General features: G+C 32.8%; 1 protein-coding gene across 1 annotated transcript; it reads right to left on the bottom strand.

Annotated features, from left to right (window-relative positions):
• Nucleotides 1-13,764: 13,764 nt before the first annotated feature.
• LOC112286337 (protein arginine N-methyltransferase PRMT10) lies at nt 13,765-17,084 on the bottom strand. Its single transcript, XM_024528122.3, has 7 exons — nt 16,689-17,084; nt 15,957-16,149; nt 15,399-15,504; nt 15,062-15,251; nt 14,735-14,920; nt 14,391-14,474; nt 13,765-14,253 (listed from the first exon to the last, which is right to left on the bottom strand). Exons 1-7 carry the CDS (start codon nt 16,890-16,892, stop codon nt 14,077-14,079), a joined length of 1,140 nt encoding a protein of 379 aa, XP_024383890.1. The 5' UTR covers nt 16,893-17,084; the 3' UTR covers nt 13,765-14,076.
• Nucleotides 17,085-24,960: the final 7,876 nt, after the last annotated feature.

Below are 24,960 nucleotides of genomic sequence, written 5' to 3'. Positions count from 1 at the left end.
ATCTTGGTTTTGATGAATGTTATTGATGAAAAGCTTTGACCTTCTCTATTATATTTGTGAGATTTTTTTTTTGGCTTCTATATATATTTATTAATATTATATCTATGCCAATAAATAAGATATTTTAACCTAAAACAGTGCCATCTCAAGTCTAAGACTTCTTCAACCTTAAATTTTTGATTATATTCTACTTATAAAAGAGGCGATGGTATTTTTTTTCTTTTGAAGATATTCATTATCTTGTATGGCTCCAAAAGAAATATGGGATAGATTTTCATAGACTCCAGTAGATATAATCAATAAGTGACTAAATTGACTTATTTACAAATAAAATATGGTTCAATTTTATGTTAATCCAACTTATCACAAGGACAAATAGTTTTAATATTATAACAAAGTAACCATACTTTATCACTAACGTGAAAATGAGGTTGTTACATGCAATAGATATCTACATTATTCTTTAATTGTTTTTGAATTTTTTTTAGTCATATCTTCATTGTTGTATATAGCTCAATGTCAAGGACATAAACTTCAAAGAACTAAAATGTCAATACACTCATGTGCCACTTAAAAAGAGTAAAAAGTCATTCAAAGATTATATAGTATTAAAATAGAATGACTATCACCAAAGATAAGAAGACTAAGAAGTTTTGAACTAGACTAAATACTAAAAAGGCATTGACAAGAGTGAAATAGGCTTCATTCTTGCCTCCCTATATACTCTTAACTAAGAGCCATGTGGCAATGTCATGTAGAACCTCCAAAATGTGTTGACTTTGCAAGGTACATATCTTAACTTGCAATATAATTTTTCTATATGTGTGCCATATAATTAGCTTGTTCTACAAGCTACCAACACGTGATTAATTAATTGACCAAGTTTCTAACTACCAATCAACTATAAACATGTGTAAATTCAAAGTAACATCTATAAAGTTTTTAAGAAGTTTTTTTAGAAAATAATATGAAATATATCTATTTTTACCTATTTTTATTTAATTACATAGATAAATATTAAGATAAATATATATGTCCTTCAAATCATCCCCTCTTCTAAAGATAAGTTCTATAAGAAGTGGTCATTATATTTTGAAAAAAATCAAAGATGTAGCAAATTATGTTTGCTACATATTTTGATCTTTGTTCTCTTTGAAGATGGTTGATAGGTCCTCTCAGCCATCAATTGTGTCTTATACTAGGACAAAAAGACTGTCCTATTATTTGATTTTTGTCAAGGCCTTTGTAACTTCTTTCAAATAAAATATTTGGAACACTATCAAGAATTGTTCTTACCTCTAATAAAATCACCAAACATTGAGAGTCCCTTCCAATGTCATGATATCAAACATGTTGTATCTTATCATTTATTTGAAGAAGGGCATATTGTTCTTAAAGAACTTTATCTTGATTACGTCATCTTGAAGGTTGTGACAATGGTAATATCTTGTCTAATAAGTCAGCAAGTAATAGCTCTTGAACTAAATCTGCTAGTTGTTGGTTTTCTATCTCCTTAGTGTAACAAATGCTCAAAAGTACTAAACAAAAATAGAAGGTAGAATGCTATTTTCTCTAGATCTTATATTTTTTATAGCAAAGATTTGCTATTCTTCATCTTAATTTTGATAGATGTCATCAATGAAAAATCTCAACCTTCTTTGTTATATTTGTAAGATTCTTTGTTGGCTTCCATGTGCATTCACTAATATCATATTTGTACAAATGAACATGATATTCTAACCTATTTTAGCAATGTCTTGAATCTAAAACTTCTTCTACCTTAAACTCTTAATTATTATCCACTTCTATAGGAGGAGGTGGTATTTGTCTTCTTCCCGAGGTATTTATTGTCTTATATAGCTCAAAAAAAATACATGGAATATGAGATGGACCTTCATAGACTTCAATAGATATAATTAATAAGCAACAAAATTTATTTGTTTACTAATAAGAAAAGGTCAAAGCCTACGATAGTCCAACTTATTACAAAGATAAATAGTCTTGATATTACAACAAAGTATCCATACCTTGTCACTTACATTGAATTGTGGTTATTCCTTACAACAAGTATCCGTATTGATTTTTTATTATTCTTGAGCTTCTTTTAAATAGGCCATCATTGTTACATATAACTTTGATAAATGATTTACCAAATCTTCTATCATAGGATTATCAACTTTTATAAAGTCAATAGTATCAGGTCATGGATGATAACCACAATTGGTAAAGAAAGGTGTTTGTTGAATAGAAGAATGTATCAAATTATTATATACAAATTCTACCAATGACAAAATAATTGTCAATTTATATTGATGATAATTGATGGTACACTTCAAATATTACTCCAAATCTTGATTCACCCATTTCGTTTGGCTATCAATTTAAAGATAAAAAGCCAAAGAGAGCTTTATATCTATTTTTAATATCTTAAAAAGGATTCTCTAAAATCTTAATATAAATTAAATCTTCCTATCTATTATAATATCCTTGAACAATTCATGATAGCAACAGATGTTGTAAAAAAAAAGCTTAGCCATTTTTCTACTTTTGATAGATTTTGTACATAATACAAAATGTGCTATCTTAATAAAGTAAATTATTATTACAAATACTAAATCATACAAACCTGAGATTAGAAGATTTGTAATAAAATCCATAGAAGCAAAAGACCATAGTTGTTTTGAAATAAATAATGGCTGAAGAAGTTTATAAGGTTGATGATGAAGAATTTTGGATCTTAAAAAAATATCATATGATTGTACAAAGTCTTTGACTTCCTTTCACATTTTAGGCCACTAAAAATCTCTTGTTATTAGCTCTTAAGTCTTGTCGTCTCCAAAATGTCTAATCGTTGAAAAGCCATGACAAGCTTGAAAAACACATAATTGTGTTGTATTTTCTTGAATGTATAATCATCCCTCAAAGTAGAATAGATTATTCTTGAATTTGAACTTAGAAGTATCATAAGACTTAAAAGAATTATTCTTGATATTATGAATAAGAGGATTAAAGAAAAAAATTAATTGAATTTACCTAATAAAGGTTAAATCAGCAATCAATGTTGATTTTATTGCTCAAAGATGAAAATGCTCTTGCTTAAAGAAGATCATTCTTTATTGATGAAAAGCTGAGTTTTCTTTTCTTTTAGTACAAGATAAGAACGTCTAAAACGGGCATTTAATAAATCTTGTTGGTTTCCAAGTGTGAGCATAATTAAAAGCTCTAATGATTATTCATAATTAATTTTATAAATTTTTACATATCTTTATTAATTTTAATATTAAAATAATTAATTAATAGATTTAAATTATTTATTTATTTAATGAAGATTTTTATCATATTTTTAGATTATTAATTAGATAGATACTTTTAATGTTAGATTGATTGATTATTAAAATTCTAAAAATAATAAATTTAGAAGGTCTATGACTTCTTTCTTGATTTGGTTTAAATTCTCTTTAGTGCCAAAATTAAAATTTTAGTAGAATTTTTCTTTTAATTTTAAAAAATTATATCTTGAATTAATCTACAATCTTAATTTTCAATTCCAAGGCTAATCTCTAATTTGACTATGGTTAGAAAACTCCTCAAATCTAATTGCTATATCTTCTTAATTAATTTCAAGACTTTGAAGCTTAAATTCCATTTTGTATTTTAAATGGATTAAAATTTATAAAATCTAATTGTTAAATTAATGATGATCTTTAGAAGATGGAGACGACCTATTTTTTATGGTGGAGTTTCCTTTCATAGTGATTTTTATCACTATTTGGAGTTAAAGAATGGGAGAAAAAAATTATAAATCAAAAATCAAAAGTATATTAACTCAAGGCCAAATTGAAATTAGGGATTGTGAGTTGCCAAGAGTTTGTACTTAAGGGAGTTCAAATTGAAGAATGGTGATGATGAAGGCTTTAATGGTAAGAATTCTTTCTAATCTCCTAATTATGATACTTAGAATTAAAATTATAGGTAAAATTTACAACTAGATTAGCAAATTAATTGGTTTTAATGATTTAAAACTCGGATTTGAGCTTGTGAACAATCAATCCTAGGTAAAAAAATGTGTTTTGGACACATTGGTGGTGTTAATTTTTGAGTTATGTCATTCCCAGCCTTTAAATCGGATTTAGACCAAGGATTACTGTAGGCCAGAGATCTAGATTAAGGATCTTAGACATCAAGGGTGGAGATGTGGCCACCCTCCTATGAGCCTCCACTCAATTGTATAAAAGTGGCTTGGTTTTCCAAGCCCCCCTCTCTCTCTCTTGCTCTCTCTTTTATGGCAAAGCTATGCCATTTTTATTTTTATTTTTATTTTATCTTATTTTTTCTAATTTAATGAAAATTCCCTCCATTTTGTAATTGCTTAGGATTCCACCTCTCAGTTTCTTTAGTTGTATTTTTTTCTTGCAATATTTTGTAACCACCCTCTTCCAATTACTAACTTCTCAAGAAAACCAAGCACGCATAATTTGGAGCTTTGATTAATTGTTGGCGGAATTTCAAGTAAAGAAGGGTGCACTACCATAGCTTCAAGGAATTGCCAACTTCAAAAAACCATTGCTCAATGATCTCTATCTTACTTCCCAAGTAGTTTTTGATATTTATTGCAATCTAAAGTCTAATTTTTAGAATTTTTTTGATTAGAATGTTTAAAGCCTTAGTGAATTTTCAATGAATTCTTACGTAACAAGGGGTCTGCTGGAGGTTGGTACAAAGATAGTGCATTAGAGTTAGCTTTGGAATTTCATAGCGTGGTGCTTGTTGAAGCTTATTTTGTAAAACCTATTGCAATAAAGATGCCTTAAAGTCTAGTTCCAAGGAAATTTTAAGTTGGAAATTTTGATGCTTTTATGAATTTTTAGTGAATTTTTAAATACAAAGAGGTCTGCTACCCTAGCAGTTTGGGAGGCCAATTTTAAAAAATCACATCTCAAATATCGCACACTGGAATATTGCAAAAATTGAGAGATAGGAGCTCATTCAAGTAAAGGTCCAGCGAAAAAAAACAACTCATACATGTAAGAGCTAAAGAAGATTTTTGACAGATTTCTAATTGATCAGGGTTTGCTACTTCAATTCGACATAATGAAGGTAATCTTTCTTCCCTAATCACCTCTTACTTATACTTGTTAGTGCATGGATTGCTGGATTGACTCTTCACCCATCTTATTATCTCTAATTAATACTATTTTAGTAAACCTTTTACCTCATTTTGATAATTAATTGTTAATTTTTAACTTCCAATTACCTTTTGACCTCCAACTTTTGACCTTTATGTTATTTCATTTTTATTTAATTTTTAACTTTGACTTTAATTTTTACCTTCAACTTTAAAACTTTAGATTATTTTACTTTAACTTAACTTTTAATCTTATTTATAACTTTTACTTTTTACCTCCAACTTTTAACTTTGTTATTTATTTTATTTTTCATCTTTTAATTTTTATCTTTTATATTAAAAATTTTAACTCCATATTAATGCTGAATTTTAATATTTGAAGCTAATTATTAAAGAATTTTCAACTTCAAATGAAGTTTTGCCATCAGAACTTCATCCATGAATAACTTCTTGGCCTCACTCCTCTCATTTGCATGGTTGATACCATTTCGGAAAGCCCTAGACTAGTACTCCAATGTGGTACAATTTTTTTTATTTTTATTTTTATACTAGTTCATAATTTTCAGAGTTTAAGATTAATTGGATAAGTCTTGGAAGGCATTTATCTAAATGGACTGCAATTGCTAAAAAATAAATCATGAAAATATATAATTGACTTGGTCGTGTTTATTTTAGATATATTGTGATTATTATATCATTTTATTTATTTTTATTTATCTTTTCTATGCTTTGCATCTCTATATTATTTAATATTGGACTCTAATTCAAATTTCTTTTTAATTAAGTTAGACTTTATTGAGAGAAGAAAAAATCACTCACATTTGATTTATAGTTCAACTTGAAATCAAATTTTAATAAATATATATTCCAAAAAGCTTAGTAACAATTTAAAATACATGTTGACATGAAGTACTTGTGATTCTTGTGAACTTTATATACAATAACTTGACATAAATTGCCTTTTAGTAAATGACAACATTCTTGAAATGAATCCACAATTGTAAAAAGCTCTTTATTGTCGAACTTGTAATTAATCTTGATTGCTGAAAATTTCTTGAAATGAAAAGCTAGTAGATGGAACCTATCATCTACTACCATTTGTGATAGAGAAACATCCATAGCAAAGTTTGATGCATTTTTCTATGAAAAATGCCTTAAAAAAATTAACGTGGTACAAAATTACTGGAGATATTTCAGCTTTTCATGATGTGATTCTAGCTAAACGATGCCTATTATAGTAATAAAAAACTTATTTTTAGAAACATTGTCATTTTTTGAAATCATATTTTATATTTTTTAATTACATTGCTTCTTTAGATAATATTGAGTAGTGTATTTAGATTCTCTTTAATATAAGTATAAATTTTCTTATCAACTTCGACAGTCAAAGACAGTCAAAGGCAGTCAAAGACTTTGTACAATCATATGATATTTTTTTAAGATCCAAAATTCTTCATCATCAACCTTATAAACTTCTTCAGCCATTATTTATTTCAAAACAACTATGGTCTTTTGCTTCTATGGATTTTATTACAAATCTTCTAATCTCAGGTTTGTATGATTTAGTATTTGTAATAATAATTTACTTTATTAAGATAGCACATTTTGTATTATGTACAAAATCTATCAAAAGTAGAAAAATGGCTAAGCTTTTTTTTTACAACATCTGTTGCTATCATGAATTGTTCAAGGATATTATAATAGATAGGAAGATTTAATTTATATTAAGATTTTAGAGAATCCTTTTTAAGATATTAAAAATAGATATAAAGCTCTCTTTGGCTTTTTATCTTTAAATTGATAGCCAAACGAAATGGGTGAATCAAGATTTGGAGTAATATTTGAAGTGTACCATCAATTATCATCAATATAAATTGACAATTATTTTGTCATTGGTAGAATTTGTATATAATAATTTGATACATTCTTCTATTCAACAAACACCTTTCTTTACCAATTGTGGTTATCATCCATGACCTGATACTATTGACTTTATAAAAGTTGATAATCCTATGATAGAAGATTTGGTAAATCATTTATCAAAGTTATATGTAACAATGATGGCCTATTTAAAAGAAGCTCAAGAATAATAAAAAATCAATACGGATACTTGTTGTAAGGAATAACCACAATTCAATGTAAGTGACAAGGTATGGATACTTTGTTGTAATATCAAGACTATTTATCTTTGTAATAAGTTGGACTATCGTAGGCTTTGACCTTTTCTTATTAGTAAACAAATAAATTTTGTTGCTTATTAATTATATCTATTGAAGTCTATGAAGGTCCATCTCATATTCCATGTATTTTTTTTGAGCTATATAAGACAATAAATACCTCGGGAAGAAGACAAATACCACCTCCTCCTATAGAAGTGGATAATAATTAAGAGTTTAAGGTAGAAGAAGTTTTAGATTCAAGACATTGCTAAAATAGGTTAGAATATCATGTTCATTTGTACAAATATGATATTAGTGAATGCACATGGAAGCCAACAAAGAATCTTACAAATATAACAAAGAAGGTTGAGATTTTTCATTGATGACATCTATCAAAATTAAGATGAAGAATAGCAAATCTTTGCTATAAAAAATATAAGATCTAGAGAAAATAGCATTCTACCTTCTATTTTTGTTTAGTACTTTTGAGCATTTGTTACACTAAGGAGATAGAAAACCAACAACTAGCAGATTTAGTTCAAGAGCTATTACTTGCTGACTTATTAGACAAGATATTACCATTGTCACAACCTTCAAGATGACGTAATCAAGATAAAGTTCTTTAAGAACAATATGCCCTTCTTCAAATAAATGATAAGATACAACATGTTTGATATCATGACATTGGAAGGGACTCTCAATGTTTGGTGATTTTATTAGAGGTAAGAACAATTCTTGATAGTGTTCCAAATATTTTATTTGAAAGAAGTTACAAAGGCCTTGACAAAAATCAAATAATAGGACAGTCTTTTTGTCCTAGTATAAGACACAATTGATGGCTGAGAGGACCTATCAACCATCTTCAAAGAGAACAAAGATCAAAATATGTAGCAAACATAATTTGCTACATCTTTGATTTTTTTCAAAATATAATGACCACTTCTTATAGAACTTATCTTTAGAAGAGGGGATGATTTGAAGGACATATATATTTATCTTAATATTTATCTATGTAATTAAATAAAAATAGGTAAAAATAGATATATTTCATATTATTTTCTAAAAAAACTTCTTAAAAACTTTATAGATGTTACTTTGAATTTACACATGTTTATAGTTGATTGGTAGTTAGAAACTTGGTCAATTAATTAATCACGTGTTGGTAGCTTGTAGAACAAGCTAATTATATGGCACACATATAGAAAAATTATATTGCAAGTTAAGATATGTACCTTGCAAAGTCAACACATTTTGGAGGTTCTACATGACATTGCCACATGGCTCTTAGTTAAGAGTATATAGGGAGGCAAGAATGAAGCCTATTTCACTCTTGTCAATGCCTTTTTAGTATTTAGTCTAGTTCAAAACTTCTTAGTCTTCTTATCTTTGGTGATAGTCATTCTATTTTAATACTATATAATCTTTGAATGACTTTTTACTCTTTTTAAGTGGCACATGAGTGTATTGACATTTTAGTTCTTTGAAGTTTATGTCCTTGACATTGAGCTATATACAACAATGAAGATATGACTAAAAAAAATTCAAAAACAATTAAAGAATAATGTAGATATCTATTGCATGTAACAACCTCATTTTCACGTTAGTGATAAAGTATGGTTACTTTGTTATAATATTAAAACTATTTGTCCTTGTGATAAGTTGGATTAACATAAAATTGAACCATATTTTATTTGTAAATAAGTCAATTTAGTCACTTATTGATTATATCTACTGGAGTCTATGAAAATCTATCCCATATTTCTTTTGGAGCCATACAAGATAATGAATATCTTCAAAAGAAAAAAAATACCATCGCCTCTTTTATAAGTAGAATATAATCAAAAATTTAAGGTTGAAGAAGTCTTAGACTTGAGATGGCACTGTTTTAGGTTAAAATATCTTATTTATTGGCATAGATATAATATTAATAAATATATATAGAAGCCAAAAAAAAAATCTCACAAATATAATAGAGAAGGTCAAAGCTTTTCATCAATAACATTCATCAAAACCAAGATGAAGGATAGCAATTCTTTGTTATAAAAGAAACAAAATTTAAGAAAGATTACATTCTACCTTCTATCTTTATTTGTAATTTTTGTTTAATTGTAGCATTAAAGAGATGGAGAATCATTAGCCAATAGATCCAACTTAAGAGCCATCATTTGCTATCTTATTGGACGAGACATTGTGATTATTACAACCTTCAAGATGAGGTAATAGGAACAAAGACCTTTAAGAGCGACATGTTCTTCTTCAAATAAATGGCGAGATATAACCTATTTAATATCACAATTTGAGAAGAGAGTATCAATGTTTAGTGATTTTATTAGAGGTAAGAACAACTCTTGATGGTGTTACAAATGTTTTATTTGAAAGAAGTTATGAAAGTCTCAACAATGATCAAATAACAAGGTAGTCTTGTTGCCATGGAATGAGACATTATCAATGGTTGAGAGAACCTATCAACTATCTTCAAAAGGAACAAAGATTAATTCATGTGGTAAATATAATTTGTTGCATTTTAGACTTCATCAACATGTGATCACTGTTCCTCATGGAAATTGTTTCTAAAAAGAAAAAAAATATCACAAACATATTTTTATTATAATTATTATTTAAATAATATAAATAGATAGAAGTAGGTAAAAATAGATTAATTTTATATTATCTTTTTAAAAATCTTCCTAAAATGTTTATAGACTCTGCTTTGACTTTATATGTATTTGTAGTTGATTGTTAGGTTAGAAACTTGGTCAATAAATTAACCACATATCATATAGATTAATAGCCTATGGAACAAACTAACTATGTGGCACCCATATAGAAAACTTGTCTTACAAGTTAGGATACATGGTGTGCAAAGTCAATACATTTTGGAGGTCCTATAGGACGTCACCATGTAGTTCCTAAGTAGATAGTATATATAAAGGCAAGAGTGGAGCCTTTTTCATTCTTATCCATTCTTTTTCTTACTTCTAGTTTAGTTTCAAGAAGTCTCTAGTTTGCTTGTCTTTTGGCAATAGCCATTCCAGTTTCTTCTTAAAAAAAGTATTTTTTATTTATATTTTGTTATAATTCTTTGAAAAAATCTGACTTATTTATTTGTTTTTCATCAAGTTCTTATCATTGATACTTGCATTTGATTCAATTTAATTTGCATTATATAAGTTGTCATAGATATACCATCTGAATTTGTTTTTTGCATACCAAATAATATTATAAGTTATAAGAATTATTTTAAATAAAAAATCATAAAAATAAAGTTTTGATAGGCTTAATAAAATTTAGAGTCTTAATTATTTTTTAAAAAATAAAAAAACTGATCAAAACTTGAAGAAGTTAAAATTTAAGGTGGTGATTTTTTTAGTATTATTAAAAGAAATTTCAGATTTAAAAAGAACCAACCTTTTTTTGGTTATTATAAGTATTTTTTAATAATTAATAGATTCAATATTCTAATAATATTTTTAATATAAAATTATTATATTATTAGTTCTTTATATTAGAAATAAAAAATATTATAATTTTTTTTATAATAATATTATAAAATTATAGAATTAAATAGTTATTTTCTTCATTAGATAAAATTGTATTAAAAATTATAAAAAAAATAAAATAATATATGATATTTATGATATTAGTTACAAATAGTTATAAAATTAGTTTTTAAAATTTTATTCTTCTAATATTAGAAGCTATTAATTAATAAAGTACTTATTATTGCCACCTTTTATTTCTAACTTGTAATAAGTTTTTATTTAAGATCCTTCCTAGGCACTTTAATTATGTCTTCTAATGCATCAAGAAATTTAACTATATTTCTTCTAAAAAAATTAATTTCATCATATAAAAAAATTTAATCTAATTTTTTATATTCATTTTTGTTTTATAAATTAACATATTAAAAATATATATTTTTTAAAATTTAAACTTAAAGTTATATATTGTGCATAAAATATATTTTCTAATCAACTTTATACAAGATCTTATAGTCATAGTAGACTTACAAAGTATCAAATGTCTTTGAGGTTTAAACTATAGATTTTATCATCAATGCTTAAGTCTTTTTATTTACTATAAATGTCTATTTTTTTATAGATTTTTTATGTTTTAAATCAATTAATAATATTAATACTTAATTAGTAAATTAATTAATCTATTTATCTTTCATTTAGATTCTCTTAAAATTGCTTATTGTTAGATTATTATGAAAAGATCCAATGTGAGCTACAGTGCCCAATTTAATCTATGGAATATTCTACTTACCTATCATCTACATTCTAAACTTCAAAATCATTTTTTTATTAAAATATCTTCAAAACGTTCTAATCTCTTCAATATATTATTATAAGACTATAATAGTAATTTATCCTATGTAATAATATCTATGGTATTGATGTGTTAAAGGGATTTTTAAAATATACTATAATGATAGAATTTATTTTCTTATATACATCAATTCCTTAGTAATCTTGATAGTCTATGTTCTTCGGAATAATTGGCATATAGATCTTATGAATATTAAAAAATAATAAATAAATAAAATAACCTATTGAATATAAAATTATTACAAATTTTTTGTATTCTTTTAATATTTATTTTGTAAATCTCACCTTAAAATAAGTTCAATATTTATTATCAAAAATTACTTTCTTTCAATTAATATGTTATTTTTTGGTATGCCACCTTGGCGATAGTAGGAAAAAAATAGCACTTCATCCAAAAAAAAATGGCAAGTGTAATCTAACTTGATAGATATATCATCTTTTGTCTTTATAGTATTCTTATATTTTGGCTTTTATTAGAAATATTGAGATTTTTCTAAATGTTGTACTTCTTACAAAAAGATATTACGTTAGCAATAATAGCAAAGATTTATATGGATCTATTTATAGAGTTATATTTATAAATTAAAAAGTATTTTCAATCAACAAAGACAAGGGTGTAAATTTCATCTTATAACTAATTTGCTACATTCCATCAGTATATTTTTACATTACCTAGTGTTTTTAGAATAAATCTTTATTTATAAAAATATTATCTCAACATACTTTTTTTCATCTTAGATGTTTTTTTAGATGAAATTGAAAACCATATTTATAGAAATGTAAACTATTTGTCTAACATTCTTTGTTGGTGATGCCTACCTAATTTTTTATGAATTGGTGACTCAAGTTTTTTTGTTTGATTCCTCACTTCTCTCCTAGTATAGGTCCTTATATATAAGAAGAAGCAAAATGTGGCACCTATACTCAATTACATATATCGAACAAGAAAATACTATGGTAAGCAAGATACTTTGCATGCAATTTGCATGCAATTCAAGTAGTCCACCTTTCTCTCTTTCAAAGATACTTGCCACCTTGGTCTACCGTTGCTTCTAAACTATTACATTTGTTGATAAAATATCAATTAGTGGTTGGGCCCAAATCTCACATGATTGCATGTAATGGTTGGAATTGCTCAATTTTGCTAAACAATTATCTAGCTCATACTTTGACCTTTCAACATCATCCATCCATTATCCATGTGTGTCCATAGATGTAGATGTTGGGTATTTGTCTTAGATTTTGTGAACAACTATTGGTAACCAATTGTTGGAAGTCCTGTGTAGGGTTGAGGATTTGTGGTTCAAACAAACAAAATTGCTTGTGCACAATCAGATAGGGTGAAGGGTCTATTAAAATGTATTGGTACAAGTAGTCATTTGAATTTTCTGTTCATCCAGCACCTGTTCTGCTATGGCCGGAATTGAAAAGGGTTGAGTCTGTGTAGAATTGAGGGGACGATCAGCAGGAGCACACCTAGCAAGCACCAGTGACACTTGGCAAGTGGGAGACAAAAAGTATTCAGCTTCGGAAGCCTTGTTCTCTGTATTATCAGAGCGAGGTTTCGATCCTCGGACCTGTGGGTTATGGGCCCACCACGCTTCCGCTGCGCCACTCTGATGCAGACGTCAAGAGCAGTCCTCCAAAGCACCTTTATTACTTTGTGAATATAGATTCCCTGCGTCTTCCCCCGAAAAAGAACTTTATTCTGAGCAGCTGTGCTTGTAAAATTGTCCCAACCTTCCGACGCAAGGTGGAGGCATAGCTTGGAAGCATTCTCTGGTGGACTGCCATATCAAGTCTCCAAGTTGCTCAAGCGTCATAAATACCATCAGAAATATGATTCCAAAATATACTAATCAGGGCAATGGTCCTCTAACACCATCAAGAATTGTAAATTGATAATAGGTGTTAATAAATACGGTCTAAATGATATATATATATATATATATATATGTACATATCTTATTTGAATTAACAAATCTAGTCAATTCCACTGTAAATGGACTTCACAATCGCTGGCTAGCAGATATATATATATATATATATATATATATATATGTATTATGAACATTAATAACAATGCATGTTTATCTGCGCAGACCCGCAGGCTGTTTGATCCTATCTTGTATTAAAAAAAAAAATCGAGTTTTCAAAAAGACTTGCATGAATTAATTTGAAAGTACCATGGGACGATAATCCTTGAAGTTATAAGGGCAAAAAAATTGAATCCATTTGACGCTTTAAATTATGGAGATTCTGGTTCTCCATGAAAATGCTGTCCCAGACGCCCTTGTATCGAAAAATAAGCGAGAGGTTGCACAAAAGGGTAGAACCTCATTCAATCAACTTGATACCGGAGCCCCAACTCACGGCATGCTGTGGCAATAACATTCGTAAAAATGTTGGGTATCCGATTCCATATTCATAAACATAGGACTAATTCAAGTGTATATTTCACTTACTCAATATGGAATTGAGAAATGGTTGGCTGAGCTGGAGGACTGTCCCGCCGTTCCAAGTTGTGTACAACCTTGACATCCATTAATCTATGATTCTGTTTGGAACGTGTGACTTCCAGTTCACCCACCAATACATCGCCATTTCTTGTGTTGATGGGAGGATGCAACAGGAACACCTGTTCAGCAACAACACAGCCAACATCAGATTTCAAGCTCATGAAATAGTTGAACAAATATTCCTTCCCGAAAAACAACGTGCCGAGAAATAAATAAATATACATCTACAGAGAAGCTCAAAAGTTAAGATATTTACCTGCTGGCCCCAGTGAGTGGTATCAGAAACGCTAGGTGCAGTGGTCAACTCTACATCATTATCAGCAGCATCACTAGCACAGCCCTATTTGAGGTAGTGGGTCAGTCAAAAAGAGATTTGAAATATTTCAGCACATTATGAACCGTTTTGTGTGAGTAATATCGTTGCACACAATTTCAATCAGAACAGGCTGTGACTTGAGCTAATCAAATATTACTAATACTCTCAGTGACTTAAGAAATACTAATATAAATACTCATGATAATACTGATGTCTATGCATCGCAAGCTATGCAATTTGTGGACCCGAAATAAGAAGGGAATTGAAACTGAGTAGAAACTTACTCTGAAATGTACATCAAACCAACCAGCAAATCCAGCAATCTGCAAATTACCAGGATCGATTGGTATCCTAAATTGTGATCGCAGACTTGCTGTGTGTTCAAGCGTTGCTTTTAGGCAGTCAAATTCCTTAACCAAGGCAGGTTCTCCAATAATTTGATTAGGATGTAGGTTGTTCCACACTGAGGTCTGTATAAGTGATGAATACAATTAGCATCATGTGTGAAAATATATAATCCTGAACCGAAGGACACCTACAGCACAAAGTAACAGGTCACGAACAGTGTTCGCCACTCGCAAGAGGGTGCCGGTAGCGCCTCCAATACTTGCCTGAAGAAAGTATTTTTGTTGTTCTGCTCGATAAGGGGTATTAAGAACGCCCATGTCAACACCGTACTGATCAAGGGTTTCTTGGGTAAAACGAGACCAATCATCCATGGCATGCTGGTACTCCTGCATCTTTCGCTCTCCCAAATTTGTTTGCATGGGGGCAAGCCACATACGTGCATGACTAGGATACCTGATTTCAACCAACAGAATGGAGCTGATTTCAGTGAAGGTTGAGGTCGGGGACTGTGTGCACAATTCGATGAACCACGAAACTACGTACGTAGACGAGAACAATTTTCGGATATCAAGATTGAATCAGTGAATAGGTCATACGTACATCATGCCAGTAGGCTTCAACCACTTGTCCCTGGCGTAGATAACAGAATCGAACATAGATTCTCGCACGAGAAAGTAGCCCATCCACTCCGAAATTATGATGTCGACTGCGAAGGTACACGAAAGAGGCCGCCACAGTTACTACTCACCCAAACCCTGGCTAATTCCCCCGACACTTCACAACCCACCCACCCACCCAATGCTCATGAGGTTGGCTTGCGCTCAAGCTGTGAAATGTTGACTGACAATGCCCGAAAAGACAAGCTCCATCCTCATAAGTCGTGACAGGAGCATTTCGACATTCCACATTATCCGTGGGTTGCAGGACTAGTTTTGTAAGCTTGGACAAAGCATCCACCACTCTGCATCGTACGCATGTACATGTGTGGGTTCGAAGATTTGAATACGCCTTCTGACTTATTAGATCACATCCTTGAATCATGAACTTCCAGGTAACATGGAACGAGAAAAGCAATCCCATGGTTCTCACCATGGGCTACGACAGCTATTGTTAAGCAAGCAGAATTCCTAGCAAGAACAACTGGAATGGGAGGGATACCTTGTTCAGGTAAGGAAATATCCTCAACAGATCCCTCGATAACTTCAACAACGTTCTCCATTTTATTTCCTGCTACCAAAGCTCTTGCGTGTGTAGCCATATCCGTAGCTTCGACGGCGTACACCTTGCGGGCACCAGCTTGAGCTGACCAGATTGCCAATATACCGCTTCCAGTGCCGACGTCCAACACAGTCTGCATGAGAAGAGTACACCTTGATAAGCCGCATGGTTAGCAACTCCAAAAAATAAATACATTCACCAGCTAGAAGGAATTACTCCAGCAAGTTAGAAATCCAATTCAAACTCAGTGCAAGCATCATGTGCAATATCAAGGAATGTGAAGTTAACCAATTACTGACGTTCACATGTGATGCTCCTCACGATAACCCACAACATCTTAAAACCCCGTTTACCATCATGCAATATATTAAGCTCTCAACAACCAGAGCTGAAATAAGACACAAGCCCAGAACACGATGGAAAAATCACGTTTGCCTTCACCTCATCAAACTACACACAACAGAAGGGAAATAAATAAATAAATAAATCATCCAATGAATATTTAAACAATTCATCAACGATTTGTCACCTCCAAGGAAACGGACCCAGCTCTGAACTGCCGTGGAATGATCGACACGTCAAGGAACAACAACAACCAAACAGACTGCCAAAAGACTGCATTTTCACCGGCGAAACACGGCAACCACTCCTAGGCGGCGAGCTCGCACGCACCTTTCCCTTGAAATGCCGGGCGTTTTTGAAAATGGAATCGTAGTAGGCGTCCATGCGCACGCGATCGGAGAGCATCTCCTTCTGGTGGTACAAGAAGGCGTATGTGCAAAAGTAATTGGCGAAGTCGGCGCCTTTGTCCGCCTTCCCGAAGGCAGCCCGCGGCACTCCTGCGGCCGCGCAGCCTCCATTGCCATGCCCATTCATGGCTGCTGCTGCTACTCCACCTTCAGGCTCTCTCTCGACTCTCCACCTCACAGCTCGCAAACTGGAACGAGAAGAAGAACGGTATGCGGGACGGGAGGGGGAGGGGAAGAGAGATTGTGCAATTCGCCAATGAGCGGGGACAGAGTGAGAGCAGCAGCTGATCACTCGCTGGGTGCAAGCGAAGCTGGTCCCGTGCTGCGAGAGATTGACCCACAAACGAGAAAACGCCGCTTAGGGCTGACGTCACGCGCTCCACCGTGGCGCGAAAAGTTATGGCGGGATCTTTTGGTGACGTGGCGAGATTCGTTTTTAACTTTTCCTTTCGGATAGAACTTTTGACTGGATTTTATTTTTAAATTTCCAGAATTCTTTTTTCCCTCTTGGATGTCATTATGGTGTCATTGCTGTTTGTAGGTCAGATGTTTTTTAAAAGGGCTTTTCTTTGTTAGGGTTAAATAATTTGTGAATCTAAGATTAGTAATGCGACAAACTTGGTGTATAAATCTTCTATAATTTATTTTGTTTTGTTGATGTAGTGTTTTTTTTTTTTTTTTTTTTTTTTTTTGTAAAATCAAGTTGTAGTTCTTTAAACATGATGTCAAGGACAAGAACTCGATGAAAGCTAAAGAGTAAGTGAGACTTTTCTCAAAAAAGAAATAGGATAAAATAGAAATATGTATATTAAGAAAGAAACTGGAATGGCTATTGCCAAAATACAAGAAAACTAGAGACCCTTGAAACTAGACTAGAAGCAAGAAAGGAGTTGACAAGAGTGAAGAAGCCTTCACTCTTGTCTCTATATATACTATCTAACTAGGGGCTACGTGGCGACGTTCTATAGGACCTCCAATATGTGTTGACTTTGTAGGACACATGCCTTGACTTACAAGGCAAGTTTTCCTACGTGTGGGCCACATAGTTAGCTTGATCTTCAAGCTAACAACATGTGTGGCACATGGCCAACTTGTTGACCACGTTTCTAATCCAAAAAGTCAATTAAAGACACCTATGAAGTCAAAGCAGCGTCTAGGAAGTTTCTAGGAAGCTTCTATATTAAATATTATACAATTAACTTACTTTTATCTACTTTTACTTACTTCTACCTATTTCTATATGTAATTATTAGCTTATATGATTATGGCCGTGACATTACCCCCCCTTCTAGAGACGAGTTCCACGAGGAGCGGTCATCATATGTTGAGGAAATCTATGATGCGACGAATTATATTCGCCACATACTCTGATCTCTGTTCTCTTCGAAGATGATTGATAGGGCCTCTCTACCATCGGTAGTGTCCCATACCAGGGCGGGAAGACCACCCAATTATTTGATCATTATTGAGGCCTTCATAACTTCCTTCGAATAGAATATTCGGAACACCATCAGGAGTTGTTCCTACCTCTAGCAAAATCACCAAACATCGGGAGTCCCTTCCCAAATCGTGATACCAAACGCGTTGTATCTCACCATCTGTTCGAGGAAGAACATGTCGTTCTTGAAGATCTTCATCTCGATTGCGTCGTCTTGAAGGTTGTGACAATCGTAATGTCTCGTCCGGCAGGTCAGCAAACGAAGGTTCTTGAGTTGAATCCGCTGGTTGTTGGCTCTCCATCTAATTAGCGTCACAAATGTAAAGAAGTTACAAACAAGGATAGGAAATTGAATGTTATCTTGCCTCAATCTTGTCTCTTTTATAAGAGAGGTTTTCATCTTGGTTTTGATGGATGTCGTTGATGAAAAACTTTGACTTTAGCTGATGCATTTGCTAGATTCCTGGATGGCTCCCATGTGCGCTCACTAATATCATATCCGCGCCAATGAACAAGATATTCCAGCTTATTTCGGCGCCGCCTTGAGTCTAATATCTCTTCCACCTCAAATTCTTCATTATTATCTACTTCTATAGGAGGCGGTGGCATTTGTCTTCTTCCTTGCATATCCACTGTCTTATATGGTTCAAGAAGAGACACGTGGAATACAGGATGGATCTTCATTGACTCCGGTAGATGTAACCGATATGCAACTGGGTTGATCTATTCAGAAACAGAAAAGGGGCCAAGCCTACGATAGTCCAATTTGTCACAAGGTCGAGTGGTCTTGATATTGCGACGAAGTAGCCATACCTTATCACCCACGTTGAGTTGTGGTTGCTCTTTACGATATACATCTGCATTTATCTTTTGTCGTTCTTGAGCTTTCTTCAACTGCGCCTTCATTATTGCATGTAACTCTGACAACCGATTTGCCATGTCTTCTGCTGCAGGATTATCAACTTTTGAAAAATCAAAAGTATCAAGTCGTGGATGATAGCCATAATTGGCAAAGAAAGGTGTTTGTTGCGTGGAAGAATGTACTGTATTATTATAAGCAAACTCTGCCAATGGCAGAAGGATTGTCCAATCATCTTGTTGGTAGTTGATGGTACACCTTAAATACTGTTCCAAGACTTGGTTTACGCGCTCTGTTTGTCCATCAGTTTGAGGATGGAAAGCTGAAGATAGCTTTATGTCCACTTTTAAAATCTTGAAAAGAGTCCTCCAGAATCTCGACACAAATTGAGTTCCCCTATCCGATATGATATCTTTAGGTAATCCATGATAGCGATAGATATTATCAATGAAAAGCTTAGCTGTTTCTTCACCTGTGATAGATTTTGTACATGGCATAAAATGTGCCATCTTGGTGAAACGATCTACTATCACAAATATAGAATCATAAGATCTTGAGTTTGGAAGATCTGTGATGAAATCCATAGAAACAGAAGACCATGGTTGTTCTGGTATAGGTAATGGCTGAAGAAGTCCGTAAGGTCGATGTCGAGGAATTTTTGATCTTGAACAAATATCACATGATTGTACAAAGTCTTTGACTGACTTCCACATTTGTGGCCACCAAAAATCTCTTGATATGAGTTCCAGAGTCTTATTATATCCAAAGTGACCTGCTGCTGGAAAGTCATGACGTGCTTGAAGAACACGCAAACGTGCTTTTCCTTCTGGAACATATAGGCGTCCTTCAAAATATAATAGATTATTCTTGAACTCAAACTTAGAAGAATCATGAGACTTGGAAGAATTATTCTCGATATCATGAACAAGAGGGTCTGAGGACATACTGGACTGGATTTGCTTGAGAAAAGTTGAATCAACAGTCAGTGTTGATTTCACTGCTCGGAGATGAAATTGCTCCGGTTTCAAGAGGACCGTTCTTTGTTGCTCAAAAGCTGCATCTCCTTCTTTTGGTGCAAAATAAGAACGTCTAGACAGGGCATCGGACAAACCTTGTTGTTTTCCTGGCCGATAAGTGATAATGAAGTCGAATCTTTACAAAGACATACTCCAACGAGCTTGACGACGATTCAACACGCGTGTTGACATGAAATACTCGAGGTTCTTGTGATCTGTATACACAATGACTGGACTAGAAGCACCTTCTAGATAATGACGCCATTCTTGAAAAGAATCCACGATTGCAAGAAGTTCTTTATCGTGGATCTCATGATTGATCTCGGCTGCTGAGAATTTTCTTGAATGAAAAGCTATCGGATGAAGTTTGTCATCTGTTCCCATTTGTGATAAAACTGCACCCAAGGCAAAATCCGATGCGTCTGTTTCCATAAAAAATACCTTGGAAAAGTCAACACGATATAAGACTGGTGCAGAGACAAACGATGTCTTCAAGGCTTCAAATGCTGCTTCCGCTTCTTGATTCCATTGGAATTTATCTTTACTAGTCAAGCGTGTAAGTGGAGCTGCAACTCGTGAGAAGTCTTCGATGAAGATCCGATAGTAATTGGCAAATCCCAAGAAACATTGGACATCTCTTACAGTCTTTGGAATCTTCCAATCCATGATTGTTTGGACTTTCTTAGAATCCATCATAAGACCATCATTTGAAATGATGTATCTTAAAAAGTCAACTTGAGTAGTGTGAAATACACACTTTTCTATCTTGGCGTACAATCCTGCATCTCTAAGTTTTTGTAATACTTGACGAACATGTATTTCATGTTCTTCAACATTCTTAGAATAAATCAGGATATCGTCTAGGTAGCAGACGACAAAATTGTCTAAGAATTCACGAAATACATCATTCATGAGATGTTGAAAAGCAGCTGGTGCATTCGTGAGTCCAAAAGGCATGACATTGTATTCAAAGTGTCCGTACCTGGTTCGAAACGCAGTCTTCCATTCATCTCCTTCTTTGATCCGTACTAGATTATATGCTCCTCTTAGATCTATTTTTGTATAGATCTTAGCTTGATTTAACTGGTCAAGGAGTCCTGATATCAAAGGTAATGGATACCTGTTCTTGATTGTGATCTTGTTGAGTCCTCGATAGTCAACACACATTCGTAAAGATCCATCTTTTTTCTTTACGAATAAAATTGGAGCTCCTGCTGGAGATTTTGAATGGCGTATGAAATTCTTCGCTAAATTCTCGTCAATATATGTCTTGAGTTCAGCCAACTCATCTTGCGATAAACTGTAAATTGGTCCAATGGTGGCTGAGTTCCTTCCTTGAGATCGATTGAACAATCGTATGGGCGATGCTCAGGAAGAATATCTGCATTCTTTTTCTCAAAAACGTCTTGATAATCCTGATATTGACTTGGAATGCCACTTGAAGTCTTTACGCTTTCAGAAATAGGTGCAGCATAAATAGCAAAAGTTGATCTTTCTTTTGCTGCGTGTATAAATGCTTTTGCACCTATAAGTGCGGGTTTTACTATACTAGACTCATGGTTTTTTACTTGATTAATAGAACTGTTACTAATGCTCCGAGGAAAATCAAGTTTACGAGAAATCCAATCTATTCGAGGATTATACTTTTCTAACCATGATAAGCCTAAAATTACTAGATTAGAGGGAGATCTAATTATATTAAAAATTACGCAACTACTATGACCATTTATTACTACATCTATAGGAAGTGTTTCGTGAGTTACATCTCCAGAAGACAACGGACGACCATCTATGACTTCTATGTGTACAGGTTTAGTTTTTTGTATTAATGATATTCTATGACATCTAGCAAATTCTTCATCTAAAAAACAAGCTGAGGCTCCTCAATCTATCAAGGCAGAGGCTTTGTAATTATTAGGTCCTAAACGCACATCTATTATAAAACAAGGAGATGGTTCTGAGGAGAAGATAGGACCTTCATTAGAAGTTGTACAAGATTCCAGCCGCACGGTCCCTATTGTAGCTGGACGTACTCGTTTTCCGACATACTGTCTTCTTTGACAGCCGTACTCCTCATTTTGTAGTTACGTCGCTTCTTTGGACAATGTTGAGCAGTGTGCTTAGGTTCTCCACAATATAAGCACAATCCTTCTTGTCGACGACGAGACTTTTCTTGCTCAGTAAGAGGTTTGAAACGTACCGCATCAATTTGCATATCCTCTACTTCTGAAGGTATGTGTTGAGGAGACGTCGGTGTTGCCATTGAATTGTAGTAACGTTGAGGCCCACTTGTGCGACTCTCGGATCGAAATTCAAAAAGTCGATTGTCGCACTTCACAGCAAAGTCAATTGCTTGACTCAATGTTTGAGGATCAGGTAAATTAAGCATCAATTTCTTTACCTCATATTGTAATCCGTAGAGAAATTGACTCACAAGTGCGGCATCATCCCACTTGATATCAGTTGCAAGTTGTCGAAATTGCGAAGCATATAATGTTACTGATCGATTGCCTTGTCGCAAAATACGGATCTTGTTGGTTGCAACACGAATTGCATCATGTTCTCCAAACATGGATCGAAACTCCGCCAAAAAAGCCTCCAGATTATCCAATATTGGATCTCGTCGTTCAAGAAAAGATGAAAACCATGACAATGCTGAACCTGAAAGAAGTGTACCAATGAATCTAACTTGTGACCCTGGAGTTGGATAGCTCTGGGGTTGAAGTTCAATCACTAGTTGGACCTGATTGATGAATCCTCGAAACTTGGATCTGGTACCATCAAACTTCTCGGGCAAGGCAACTCTCGGTTCTCTAACACTCGAAGGGTGTTCCATTCTGGGAGAAGGGACATGGTTTGGTGCAGATGTTGAAGCAGCCCCAATCATCTCTATATCTTCACTTCCTACCATTCTTGTTGCTCCTTGTGGTGGTAAATTGAGTTGATGCATCGCAAGCATTAACTCCCTCAATTGTTCTTGCATCTGTGCCATTGTACTCTTCATTTCAACAAGCTCTGCCATAGTAGCACTTAAAAAAGAGAAGATGTCTAATAACGCTCAAAACAAATAGAAGAGAGGAATTGATAACAAAGAAAATACTAAGAACAATATCAGTTTAAAAGAGGGTAATCCGCAACTTCTAATGCGCTTATGTCTTATCAAGAAAAAGAGGTAATCCACTCTTAATCAAGAAAAGACAAAGCTCTCATATTGTAAGTGTACTCTTGTCAATCTGTCAAGGACAAGAACTCGATGAAAGCTAAAGAGTAAGTGAGACTTTTCTCAAAAAAGAAATAGGATAAAATAGAAATATGTATATTAAGAAAGAAACTGGAATGGCTATTGCCAAAATACAAGAAAACTAGAGACCCTTGAAACTAGACTAGAAGCAAGAAAGGAGTTGACAAGAGTGAAGAAGCCTTCACTCTTGTCTCTATATATACTATCTAACTAGGGGCTACGTGGCGACGTTCTATAGGACCTCCAATATGTGTTGACTTTGTAGGACACATGCCTTGACTTACAAGGCAAGTTTTCCTACGTGTGGGCCACATAGTTAGCTTGATCTTCAAGCTAACAACATGTGTGGCACATGGCCAACTTGTTGACCACGTTTCTAATCCAAAAAGTCAATTAAAGACACCTATGAAGTCAAAGCAGCGTCTAGGAAGTTTCTAGGAAGCTTCTATATTAAATATTATACAATTAACTTACTTTTATCTACTTTTACTTACTTCTACCTATTTCTATATGTAATTATTAGCTTATATGATTATGGCCGTGACACATGATCATATAAATTCCACAATTGTTATTATAAGAGACATATAATAAGCTGTTGCAATTATTAAAGAATTTTAGAACATATAAATGATTTCTAAAATTGATTTTATTGGTTGATTGTAATGATATAAATTTAAACTACGGCATTGAATATTTTAATTGAATTAATTGCCCTTACACAAACATTGTATCAAATTGTTAAAAGAAAAAGTGAATTTTTTTGTACAAATTCAAAGATAATTAAGAAGGCAAAAACAAGTATCAATTACATTAATGCATAACAAATTATTCACATGACTTTATCAAGACACAGAAAGGCTTGCAAATCATAAACCAAACAAATTTCAAAGATGATTTTGTGAGATAAAATGATATTATTGTGTTTTATTTTTATTTTTATTTTTTATTTTTTTATTGGCAGTACCAAGAATAAAAAGTTCATTGTCTAAGTTTCAACAACTTACTTCACAAGGGTACTAAAGGGTTTTTCCTAAACATTATAATAAATTATTATTTATGCAGCAAGACTCGTTGCCTAAACTCGTAAAAATAACTTATTTCGGAAGCTTTTCCTACATGATTTAAAAGAAAACTTTCTATAACAAAAGTGCTACAACATATTTTTAATATTAAAAAAAAATTAAAAACAAAAATGGTAATTTCAGAAAAAAAAAAAAAAAAAAAAAAATCTAGAAACCAATACATTACAAGTGCAGTATTTTTAATAATCAAGCTTTGGCTTAATAAAAATGAGATTTCTTCGAATGGGTCCCAAATGATTTGGCCGAAGTTTAATCCATCCACAAATAAACACATCCACCAACATTCATCATCAACATTCATTCGTTACGAATTCATTAATTTCATTCATCCATAAACACATTCATCCACCATCATCTGACGGGCCATGTCGTGCCCGTGAACGCCAGCCTCCGGCACGAAAGCCACCACCACACACGCACAACTGCAGCGCCAGTTCTGCGCTGCGGATTGAGCTCATGTGGATAACTCAGGCAGATTCACCGCAACAATCTCCCCCACCGGAGCCCCCCAAAAGCACCACAAAATGGCCCTGTATGTTGCTGCACGGATTCGGGT

Source organism: Physcomitrium patens, chromosome 9 (genome assembly GCF_059467195.1).
Source record: "Physcomitrium patens ecotype Gransden chromosome 9, ASM5946719v1, whole genome shotgun sequence".
Taxonomy (NCBI): domain Eukaryota; kingdom Viridiplantae; phylum Streptophyta; class Bryopsida; order Funariales; family Funariaceae; genus Physcomitrium; species Physcomitrium patens.
Note: the sequence above shows the minus strand (reverse complement) of the source record. Positions and strands in the feature narration are given on the sequence as shown.

Excerpts from the sequence above, each read along its gene's own strand:
- LOC112286337 (XM_024528122.3), bottom strand. The coding sequence starts at position 16,892 with ATGAATGGGCATGGCAATGGAGGCTGCGCGGCCGCAGGAGTGCCGCGG. Across the intron at positions 14,921-15,061 it reads AACAAAAATACTTTCTTCAG|ACCTCAGTGTGGAACAACCT; the intron begins GCAAGTATTGGA and ends TCACTTATACAG. Across the intron at positions 14,475-14,734 it reads GGTTTGATGTACATTTCAGA|GGCTGTGCTAGTGATGCTGC; the intron begins GTAAGTTTCTAC and ends TACCTCAAATAG.